Source organism: Serinus canaria, chromosome 19, assembly GCF_022539315.1.
Source record: "Serinus canaria isolate serCan28SL12 chromosome 19, serCan2020, whole genome shotgun sequence".
Taxonomy (NCBI): Eukaryota; Metazoa; Chordata; class Aves; order Passeriformes; family Fringillidae; genus Serinus; species Serinus canaria.
This window is the reverse complement of record NC_066332.1, coordinates 1,456,263-1,467,441: the sequence shown is the minus strand read 5'-3', so window position 1 is coordinate 1,467,441 and position 11,179 is coordinate 1,456,263. Positions and strand designations below refer to the sequence as shown.

Sequence of the window (11,179 nt, the reverse complement as noted above, 5' to 3'; positions counted from 1 at the left end):
CACGTCCCCACCGTGGCGTTGAGAGGAGCTGTGTGCACGTCAGCCACGCTTGGAGCATCACTCAGGGACAAGGGAAGGAAACAGCAGCTCTGAATGTGCCTGGGGAGGCACCAGCAGCCAGGGACCCTGCTGGGCTCCACTGCACTGACCCAGCTGCCTGGGCTGGGGTGTGGGGAGAAGGAAGGGCAGGCTGGCCAAGGCCTCCACGGCCTCTCAAAGCCTTTAAAATAGAAAATTGTATAAATAGGACATGATCTAGCACAGTAACAAATGACAGAATCTATAGATAGCAGATTAGTCAGGACTGAGCTGGCAGGCACAAACACAGGCAGGAGCTCTGCATTCCGTGTCCCCTGGGAGGGGAGCCCGGGGCTCAGGTACCTGGCCCAGGTGATGCTGAGCCCAGCTCTGCCCCTGCACCTGCTTTGTTCCAGCACAGTCCTGTTTGCTGGGATTTCAGGTATTTTTCCCCAAACGTTCTGCCTGACAGTGATGTCAGCACCAAAACATGACATTCTGCTGATGACAAAAACCCTTCTGTGTCGAGAATCCTCTTCTGCAGTTCTTGAGAAGGAGGTGTGATGCAGCAGCCCTCCTTCCTTACGGGCACGGAGGGCAGTGCCAGCGCTGGGCACTGTGTGCTCCTTTCTCAGCAGCAGGAGCTGCTCCTGGTGGGAAGGGAGCACTGCCCACTCCCAGAAAGAGCAGAAACGAGGGATTTGGCCAGGGTCACGCAGCAGGTCAGCGGCAGGAGCAGAGGGAAGCTCTGGGCTCCCCCTTCCCTCCGATCCTGCCGAGGAGCCGCTGCCTCCGCGCGGGATCCGCCCGGGTGTCAGAGAGGGGAGATTGACTCTCACTCCCGGGGAAGTTCAGCCACTGTGAAATTAGTAAATTACACCGGCCCACAGAACTTAGAAAAACAATATAATCCTGGGGGTACTGAAATAATTAATTTCCTAATCAAGTACACCTTGCTTTTTTGAATTTGCAAATAGCACTCGGATGTGATTCCCCATTTCAGCCGCGCCAAGGAAGGAATCTTCTGGGCAGCAGAGCCGGAGGGGCCCGAGGCAGGGGTGAGTCCCCCCGAGTCAGCCCAGGGGCTGCGGGCTCCGGGGAGAAGCGGCCTCGGCACCGCAGGACCCCAGCGAGGGCCGGGCGATGCTTTTTGGGGAGGCTTTGCCTTGCTCTGGATCCAGCCCAGGACCTGGGAGGGAAGAGCCGGAGCCGCAGGGCTCCCGCAGGGGTTTGTGCTGGGTTGTCTCCTGCTCTCGCTGCACCCTTGTTTGCTTTAAATCACTTCAAATGCGGAGGCTGTCAGACAAGACAATTAACATGGGGAAGGGGGAAAGTATTACCATCCATTATTTGCCATAACATGAATTTAAGCCAGGAAGTCAAATGATAAAATATGTGGTGAAAAGGGTTGGTGGTGGGAGTGCCTAAATGAGTAATAGCCCTGGGCTTCTGAGCCTTGAACTTAACGTGCTAAGTAAATCCCCGAGGTCAAAAAGTATGAAAATTGTTGCAGCTTGGGGAGATATATTTTAACTTTGGAAAAGGTCCGTGTAGATCCGCCGCCGGGGTCGGGGAGGCAGATGCTGAGCAGCCGCAGCTCCGGGAGTTGGACCGATGGTCGTGGGATGGGTGCTCGTTTTGGGGGAAAAAAAAAATAGAATGAAATATTGACATAAAATCAGGCGAGGGGGGTGTGGGGCGCGCCTCGGCCGGGCGGGGTGAGCCGGGAGCGCTTTGTGCCGCCGGCAGCGGCTCGGTCCGGTCCCCAGCACCGCAGCTCCGGTGGGAGGGCGGCTGCGCCCCCGGGATCCCAGCGGGACCGGACCGGGCCGGGATCCCGCTCCGCTCCACCGCGCTCCAACTCTTCCCCTTTAAAACTCCTCCTGCGGCTCGCGCTGACCATGCGGCAGGATTTATGGAGAGAGATGTTTTAGCAGAATCCCCCCGAGTCCCCCATCAGCCCTAAATCCCCAGCCCGCGCTCCCCGGGAGCCCTCCTGACACAGAGCATGCCAAAACAGCTTCGTTTTGCCTATGCATTAGCAATCTATTTTACCTTTTTGACATCTCTCACACATAAAACCGTAAGAGAGAAATAAAATATCTGTCTCTGGGCGAAAATAAAGCTTTGCCTCCCTCCTGATCTATAGGATATAAAATAAAGCCATGGCTTTGATAGTGGCTTTTCCTTAGACCGGAGTTGCTTTTGCACACACGGAGACAATGAAGATGGATGAGCCGGGAGCCGTGCATCCTCCGGGGGTTCGCTTCACCCTCTTTTTTTATAGCCCCCCCGTCGCCCCCTCTACCTCTCCACTTTTCTTTCTTTTCTCTTTTATTCGCCTTTTATCTGTCCTTTGCCGAGTGGAGGATCCCGCTCGGCTGTCCCACAGCCGCACCCCCCGGCCGGGCTCGGGGCCACCCCCGCCTACCCCCGGCCCTTCCCGGACACTTTCCCGTCAGTCAAAGGCAAAGCCGCACTCCTCGGATTTGTAATTATTTATTAACCGTATTTCCCATAAACAATGCATGAGCTCGGAGTGTAAGCGACAACATTTAGCGACGTGGGCAGAAACCCGGGAGGGCTAATCACGGGGCTGGGGGGCAGGAAAATAAATAAGGAAAAGGAAAATAAATAGAAAAAAAAATAAAAGAAAAGGGAAAGGCGAGCGGAGCCGGGGGGCGACAGTGTGGTGTTTACCCTCAGCATCGACCCGAGTGTGGCAAGATAAACTGGGACCTTCTAATACATAATTTAAAGATCTTTTCCTTCTTCTTTTTTTTTTTTTTCTCCCAAGCTCTTTTAAAACAAACCTGGGGATGGATCCTGTCCAGCCATGGGGTTTATGGTGCGGGGATGTTGTAAGGCTTAATTACATCTTAACTTCAATATTTGGCCAGAGCATTAACCGCATATATATTTAATCAGGCGGAGGCGCTCTTTCTGCCGGGGAAGGTGCTGGGGACGGGGGGAGGGGGACCCCCACCTTCGCTGTCCCCCCACCTTCGCTGTCCCCCCACAGCGCCGCCCGGGGTGGCGGGAGAGACCCCGGCCCCGAGCCGCGCTGCCCCGGGGTGCCGAGGGGTCGGAACGGGAGCTCGGGGCCGCCCCCGCCCCGTCGGGGACCGCGCCGGTCACCGGCCCCGAGCCCGCGCGCTGTCCTGGAGAAAGGCTTAAAAGGAGGAAAAAAGAAAATCAAATTTAAAATGAATGGGAAAAGAGGGAAAACTTCGTGCTGTCGGGGGATGGATGTAGTGAAAACGTCTGCCAGGGCGTGGGAGGGAAGTTTTTGCCCGGCTGGGAGTGCGGGGATGCTCCACAAGGAACCGCGGAGGGGGCTCGGGGCTTGTGCAGCACCGGCACCCCGTAAAGGAGAGAGAAATCCCATTGCTGAGCACAGCGGTGGCAAAAGGGGATGATAAACAAGGTGATGTTTAACTAAAAAGATGGGAACGACACCCATAAAATGCAAATTTAAACTCGCCTGAAAGGGACTTGGTGTTTTTCTTCGGTATTAGATTTAAAATGAATTTGAGTTTGGGTTTGTTTGGCTGTTTTGCTTGGTTTTATTATTTTTTTTTATCTTTTATTTTACCTCTCTCTTTATTTGGCTCTCTTTCACTAGTCACTATTTTACTTACACTCTCTATTTTTCTAAATTTTAAAAATTTTTTCCTCCTTTAATTTCCATCCTTAAAAAAAAAAAATCCCTTTTTAAAACATCTGCTGATTTCCCCCTTTCCTTCCTTTCTTTCTTTTCTTTTTTACTCTCCTAATGTCCCTCCTTTCCAGCACTGGGGCCGGCCGGGGTTGCTCTGGAGCATCCTGGCCGCTCCCCGCGGGGCTCGGGTGGGGCTGGGGCCTCGACACGGGAACGGACCGGGGAGAATTGCAAAATAGAGGGCAAAACAAAAAATCCCCCCGTCCCCAGCAGCCGGCCCTGGGAGGGGGCGGCACACGGCGCTGCTGCCGCCGGGGTCTCCCCCTCCCCTCGGGGGATGCCCCACGCGCGGCCCCGCGGGGCGCAGCAGGCCGGGACAGCCCGGGGATGCCGGGGGTTGATTTTCGGATCCGCTGGAGACAAGCGCGGGCGATTTGGCCTCTCAAACGCCTGCTCTGGGTCGGGATCCCCGCTGGGGGCGAGGCAGAGGGGACACCCCGCTGTGCCCCTCCTGTCCCGAGCGGGGCTCGGGGGGTTCGGGCGGGCAGAGCTCCCCGGGAAGCGCAGCGGAGCGGGGGGGACCCCGGGGCCAGCGGGGAGGGGTTGGGCACGACCTGAGCCCCCCGGCAGCGGGGGGAGAACCAGATGCTTTCGCTAACGCCTGGGAAAGGAGAAAAAAAAAAATCGCTGTGAAAAACCTGGTGCTTGATGGACGCGAGATGCTCATCGCCTTCCCCTCATTCATCCCCGGCGACACATGGCACCGGGGGCCGCGGGAGCGCTCCCCTGACGGCACCCGCAGCTGTCGCCTTCCCGCCCGCGCCGGCTCCGCATGAGAAGCGCCCATGTGCGGGCACCGGGCGGGGCGAGCCCGGCTCCATTGATCCCCGGCAGCGGCCCCGAGCGAACCGACAGCTGCGCGGGGAGCGCCCGGTGCGCGCCCCGACGGGGGGCGAGGATGATAGCGGGACCCAGCCAGGGGCTTTCAAACACCCGCAGGAGCTCCGAGGCGATGTCACAGCCCAGGACAGCCTGGAGCCGCCTCTCCCGGCCTGGGCACGCTCTCCATCCTCGCCGGTCCCGCGCGGAGCGCGTTTGCTGCCTTCCTTTTTCTTTCTGTCTTCCAATTTATGCCTTCCTGCTCTTTCTTTTCTTTTTTTCTTTTTTTTTTTTTTTTTTTTTTTCTCCTCTCAAGGACGAGGAAAATAGACGTGAAAGAGAGCGAGGGCAGTGGGTCCAGGCGGGGGATGCTGCGGGCTCCGGGGCGGGCCTCTGCCATCCCCGCGCCCAGCCTCGGTTCTCGGTGGTGTGAGTAACCCCGGACACGCTCGGTCCCTTCCATCCGCCGTTCCCCTCCCCGTCCACCGCCCGGGCTCAGCCCGCTGGGACGGGGAGAGGGGCGGGCTCCAGGGTCGGGAGGGGCCGGGGCCAGGCGGTGACACCTCCCCGGAGCGGTGGCTCCTGACGGGCAGTAAAGCGCGAAGGAAAGAGAAACCTCGTCCCTCCGCACCACCCCGCTACCGACCGGCCCCTGGAAGGTAAAAGCGAATTAATTTTTATTTACTAAAACAAGAAAAAATAAAGAAGCTACATGGCAGTGGCCGGTGCTCCTCGGCCCCGGACGCGCGCTGCGAGCGCCGGTAACGGAACCACGGCGAAGTTAGCGGCGCCTCGGCTGTGCCCTCGGCGGTCGGGTGGCCCCGGGCCCGCCGCCCCCTCCCCACCGGGGCTGCCCCGCCGGAGCGTCCCGGGCCGCGGTCCCGGCCCCGCCGCACCGCTCCTCCCTGGAAAAGCGGCCCGCCTCGGGCTGCTCCTCGGCTCCGCGCCCCGCGGAAACCCCGCGCCCTCGGGGAAGCCACGGCGAAGCGGGATCTCGTTTGCCGCCGGTGCCCAGCGAGGCGCTCCTCAGGCCGGCGGCGGCCACCGGGTCGCTCTAACGGATCCGTGACCCCGCGGGGGTGCCAGACCCCACCGAGCGGCCGCGTCTCCTCGTGCGCGCCGTGCCCACGTCCGTGCCCCCTCGCACCTACCGGAGCATCGCGCTCGCGGGGGGCCGGGCCGGCCGTCGGTGTGTCTGTCGGTGCGTCTGTCGGTGTGTCGGTGTGTCTATCGGTGCGTCGGTCGGTCGCTCGGCGGGCCGGCGGGCGGAGGCGGCGGTGGCGCCCCGGCGGCTCTATAAAGGGGCGCGGACGCCCCGTCCGGCGGCGGCGCGGCGGGCGCGGGGGGGCGGCGGCGGCGGCGCGGATTGGCCGCGGCGGGCGGTGACGTGGGCGCGCGGTGCATAAGGCTGCGGCGGCGGCGGCGCCGGGACCATGCAGAGCCCCTGCGCGGCCGGACGGCGGGGCCGCCCCTCTGCCCCGCGCCCTCCGCCCGGCCCGCCCGCCCCGGGCCCTACGCTCCGCCACCGCCGGGCCATGCCACGCCGGGGACACGGGCGGCCGCCGCGGGTAGTGATGCGCGGGGGTAGATAGGACTGACGGACGGACGGACGGACGGACAGAGCCCGGTGCGACGGTGCCGCCGAGACGTCGAGGGAGAGAGAGAACGAGAAAAGAGAGAGAGAGAGAGAGAGCGAGCGAGCGGTGGAGCGAGGAGCGGCGGAGCGTGTCCCCGTCCCCGCGTGTCCCCATCCCCGCGTCAGGACGCGCAGGGCGATGTCGCCGCGGCAGCAGCCACAGCCCGTCTGACCGCCACCGCCTCTCCATGTCCCGGCTCGTTATTTATTATTATTATTATTATTATTGTTGTTGTTATTATATTTTTTCCTTCTTTGATTTCTCATTGGGAAAAGCACTTTGACTCGAGACTGCTCTACCTCAGACCTTAGAATAACTCACCACGCTCGCTTTTTGGCGGTTTTATTTTTAATTTTTTTAATTTTTATTTTTCTGAGAGCCGATCTTTATAGCCGTAATTGTTTTATTGTTACTATTATTATTACGATTATTATTATTATTATTATTATCCGTGTGGTTGGTAGCGGCCGGGATCCTGCGGCTGTGTCGAAGCGCTGGGCAGTGGGGGTTTCTCCTGTGTACCCCTTCTAGGACAGTCGAACGAAGATTTTTCTTCTTCCTCCCTTTCTTTTTATTCTTCTTCACTTCTCCAAGGCTTTTAAAAGATACATACACAAAAACAAGGAAAAAAAAGAAAGAGAAAAAAACAAAACAAAAACCAAACCTTCATCGGTGTTGTCGTCTTTCTAAAAAAAAAAATTGTTGTTTTTATTTATTTTTTTTCCTTGATACCTGGGAAACCGCTGCCCCCCTCAGAACTAACCAAAGACAATGGTTCACTGTGCAGGCTGCAAAAGGCCGATCTTGGACCGGTTTTTGTTGAATGTACTGGACAGGGCTTGGCATGTGAAGTGTGTTCAGTGCTGTGAATGTAAATGCAATTTGACAGAGAAATGCTTTTCGCGAGAAGGCAAGCTTTACTGCAAAAACGACTTCTTTCGGTGAGTACCGGCCTCCGCCTGCCCCCGCCGCTCCTCTCCGTTCGTTTTTCACCTCCATTTTTTCCCTTTATTTTTGTTGTTTCCCCCGTTGTCAGCGGGACCCACAAGCGCCTCTTCCCTCCCGGTGACACGCGAACATCTCAAACCGCGGCTGCTTCCCCCGGTGATCTCGGGGCGAGGGTCGGGCCCGGGGTCGGGCCCGTTGTTGTCGCCGCTCTCCGCGTCTCCCGGCCGAGCTCGAGTTGCCCAAAGTTCCCTCCAAACTATCGACCGGCGGTGCGGGCCCGGGCCGCGGGAGTGCGGGCACCGTCCCGGGCCCGGTGCAGCGGAGCGGGGGTGACCCCGGCGTTGTTCCCGGTGCCGCCCGGCGGGGAAGGCGCGGTGTGGGCGCTCCGCGGGCCCAGCGCATCCCGTGCACCGGAGCCAGGCCGGCCAGAGGGCAGCGACCCTTCGCCGGTGCATGGATGGATGGATGGATGGATGGATGGAGAGGGAAGCGGTGACCGACGCTCGCTCGCCGCCGCTCTCCCCGCGCCTCCCGGCCCGCTGCGGCGCGGGCATCAATCCCGGGCTCGGAGCGGCCGCGGGTACCTCTGCCCGCCGGGCCCCGCCGCTGCACACCGGCGCTAAGGGCAAGGACCGGCTCGGGGCCGGGGAGGCCGCGGAGCCCCCGCCGTACCCCGGCACAACGCCCGGCCCGGCGGAGCGCGGCCCCGAGCCCGCCGCCGCTTCTCCTTGGGCACGGGGACGGGCACTGCTCCGAGCTCCACCGCCTCTCCCCGAGAGCGGGCCCGGCCCTGCTCCGGTCCCGGTTCCTAGAGCCCCGCGGGGCTGAGCGGGGCACGGGAGGCCTCCGGCCCCGGTGCGGGTCTGGCTCCGCCGTCCCCCGGCTCTCCGCGCCGGCCTTGCCCGCACCCGCGGCTCCTCCGGCCGGAGCGCCACCGAGGCCGGTACCGACACACAGAAGGTGTGGAATTCCTGTGAGCTGCTTGTCAGAGCGTCCTTCATGCGGGTGTCGGGGCGCGGGGACACCCGGGGAGCGCGGCCCCGGCGTTCGGCGATCCCGAGAGCTGCCCAGGCCGGGTTTGATTTTTATTTTGAAAAGCGGTAATATCGGGAAGAGCGAGCGCTCTGCAGGGATGCCGTATTTGATTTAATGCCGTTTCCCGTGGCCGAGCAGGGTGCGTGGAGGCCGCGGCTCGGGGCCCGCGCTCGGCGGGCGCTGCTGACCGCTGCCCGGCCTCTCCCCGCAGGTGTTTCGGGACCAAGTGCGCGGGCTGTGCCCAGGGCATCTCCCCCAGCGACCTGGTCCGCAGGGCGCGGAGCAAAGTGTTCCACTTGAACTGTTTTACGTGTATGATGTGTAACAAGCAACTCTCCACCGGCGAGGAGCTCTACATCATAGACGAGAACAAGTTTGTCTGCAAAGAAGATTACCTAAATAACAGCAATACTGCCAAAGAAAACAGCCTGCATTCAGGTGAGGGAGCGCGGCCGGGGCGATGAGGGCGGGGATGCGCTCAGCACCGGCTGCTCCTCGGGATGGGACGCTCCTATCCTTCCTCCTTCTTCTCTTCTTTCTTCTGTCTTCTCCTTTCTGCTCTCCCTCCTTTCTCTCTTATCCCTTGTCTTCCTCCTCTTTCTTCTCCCTTCACTCTCCTATCCCTTTCCTTTCCTCTCCTTCTTGTCTCCCTTTTTTTTTTCTTCTTCTTCCCTTTTCGTCTCCCTCCTTTCTCCTCTCCCCGGTCCTGCCGCGGCCCGTCCCTCGCGGACGGTGTTTCCCCCCGGCTGAGCGTGACCCTGGTTTGTTCTCCCCAGCCACCACCGGCAGTGACCCCAGCCTGTCCCCCGACTCTCAAGACCCCTCCCAGGACGACGCCAAGGACTCGGAAAGCGCCAACGTGTCCGACAAGGAGACGGGGAGCAACGAAAACGACGACCAGAACCTGGGTGCCAAGCGGCGGGGACCCCGCACCACCATCAAAGCCAAACAGCTAGAGACTCTGAAAGCCGCCTTCGCGGCCACCCCAAAACCCACCCGGCACATCAGGGAGCAGCTGGCACAGGAGACCGGCCTCAACATGCGGGTCATCCAGGTACCGCCGCCTCCGGGCACCGGGCACGGCTCCGGGGGATGCGGGGGCGAGGAGGGGCCGGTGCTCGGCACCCTCCGCACTGCGGGGCCCGGGAAAGCCCCGCCGGCCTTTGAAATCGTTATTACCGGGGCTTCCCGGTGCTTCCCGGTGCTTCCCGGTGCTTCCCGGTGCTTCCCGGTGCTTCCCGGTTCCCCAGCCCCAGCCGGTCGGCGGGGACAGAGCCGAGGGTTTATTCGCAGAAGTCCTAAAGAAGCTGCAACCAGTATGGAAATTAATAACCAGAAATGTGAGGGGTTAATGGGTAAATAAGAATGACAACGCGCTGGAATTATTAAAAGGTTTATAAACCCGCAGCGCTGGGGTAATGGGGGGTTAAAGGACCATTAAAGACGAGGTTAGATTGGAGAGGCTCAGTGTGAGGGTAATTAGCAGTAATCTTGTCAGGGTAATAAGAATTTACTCAATCATTCTTGACCTGCAGTCGGTGGGGAGCGGGGCCGCCGTCACGCGTGGGTTCGGCCGCGCTTGGAGCGCGGCTCAGTGCGCACCGGGCACGAGAGACCGGGAAAAGGGAAAAGCGCAGCCCCGGGATGGGGATGGAGATGGGGATGGAGGGGAAGGCGGGAGCGCGATCCCTCTCGGGCTCCCGGGAGCGGGACCCGCGGCTCCCGTGACCGGCGCCTCTCCCGCCGCCCTGCCAGGTGTGGTTCCAGAACCGGCGCTCCAAAGAGCGGCGGATGAAGCAGCTGAGCGCGCTGGGCGCCCGGCGACACGCGTTCTTCCGCAGCCCGCGCAGGATGCGGCCGCTCGTGGACCGGCTGGAGCCCGGCGAGCTGATCCCCAACGGGCCCTTCTCCTTCTACGGAGGTGGGTACCGCTGCCCCGCGCTGCCTCTCTCCGCGCCGGGCTCCCGGCTCGGCTCCGCGCGGCTCTGGCCGGTTCCGCCCGGTTCCCGCCGCCCACCGCGGAACCCCCCGCAGCCGGGGGCGGCCGTGGCCGCGCTGCCGGCGGGATCCCGGCGTTCTCCCGCTGTTCCCCCGGTGGTTTCGGGAGCGCCGCTTTGTGTCGGTGTCCCCGCTGCTCGGCGGGAAGGGGGTCCCGGGGCTGCCGGAGCCCGGCCAGCCCGGTCACAGGTTTCCCCTGGGGTTCGTGGGTGACACCCCGAGCCCCCCCCAGCCGCGCCGCCCTGAGAGCGCGCCCGTGCCGTCCCCGCTTGGGTACCTGCCCGCCCGTTACCGTCCCTCTGTCTCTCTTTGTCCGCCAGATTATCAGAGCGAGTATTACGGCCCTGGAAGCAATTACGATTTCTTCCCGCAAGGACCGCCTTCGTCTCAAGCGCAGACCCCCGTGGATCTCCCGTTCGTGCCCTCCTCGGGGCCGTCAGGGACCCCGCTGGGGGCCATGGACCACCCCCTGCCCGGACATCACCCCTCGAGTGAAGCTCAGCGCTTCACTGACATCATGTCGCACCCCCCGGGAGACTCGCCCAGTCCCGAACCCAACCTGCCCGGGTCCTTGCACTCCATGTCCGCAGAAGTTTTTGGCCCCAGCCCCCCATTTTCGTCGATATCCGTCAACGGTGGTGCTAACTACGGCAATCACTTGTCCCACCCTCCAGAGATGAACGAAGCAGCTGTGTGGTAGCTTTAAACAAACTGGGTCTAAGTAAGTGATGATCATCTAGTCTGCTTATTGTTATGGTGTACAGAAATGAATTCATATAACATCTCTCCCGCCCTAAGACAATTTTACCTTGGGAACGAACTGAATCCAATCGCTCCAAGGCAAGCTTTGCTCTAGACCAGGACAATCTCCATGTTATGGTTGTATCAAACAAGCAAGGGGACTTTTTTGTACCATTGACAAAGAAACTGGGGAAGCTGTACAGTAAAAGTGCTGCCATTCCGTAGGATGGCTGAGTTTGATTACCCTGTTGGATGTCATCCT

General features: G+C 60.8%; 1 protein-coding gene across 1 annotated transcript; it reads left to right on the top strand.

The window, feature by feature from the left end:
- Positions 1-6,966: 6,966 nt before the first annotated feature.
- On the top strand, positions 6,967-10,876 carry LHX1 (LIM homeobox 1). The gene is made up of 5 exons (XM_030232477.2): positions 6,967-7,136; positions 8,390-8,616; positions 8,955-9,232; positions 9,934-10,099; positions 10,497-10,876. Exons 1-5 carry the CDS (start codon positions 6,967-6,969, stop codon positions 10,874-10,876), a joined length of 1,221 nt encoding a protein of 406 aa, XP_030088337.1.
- Positions 10,877-11,179: the final 303 nt, after the last annotated feature.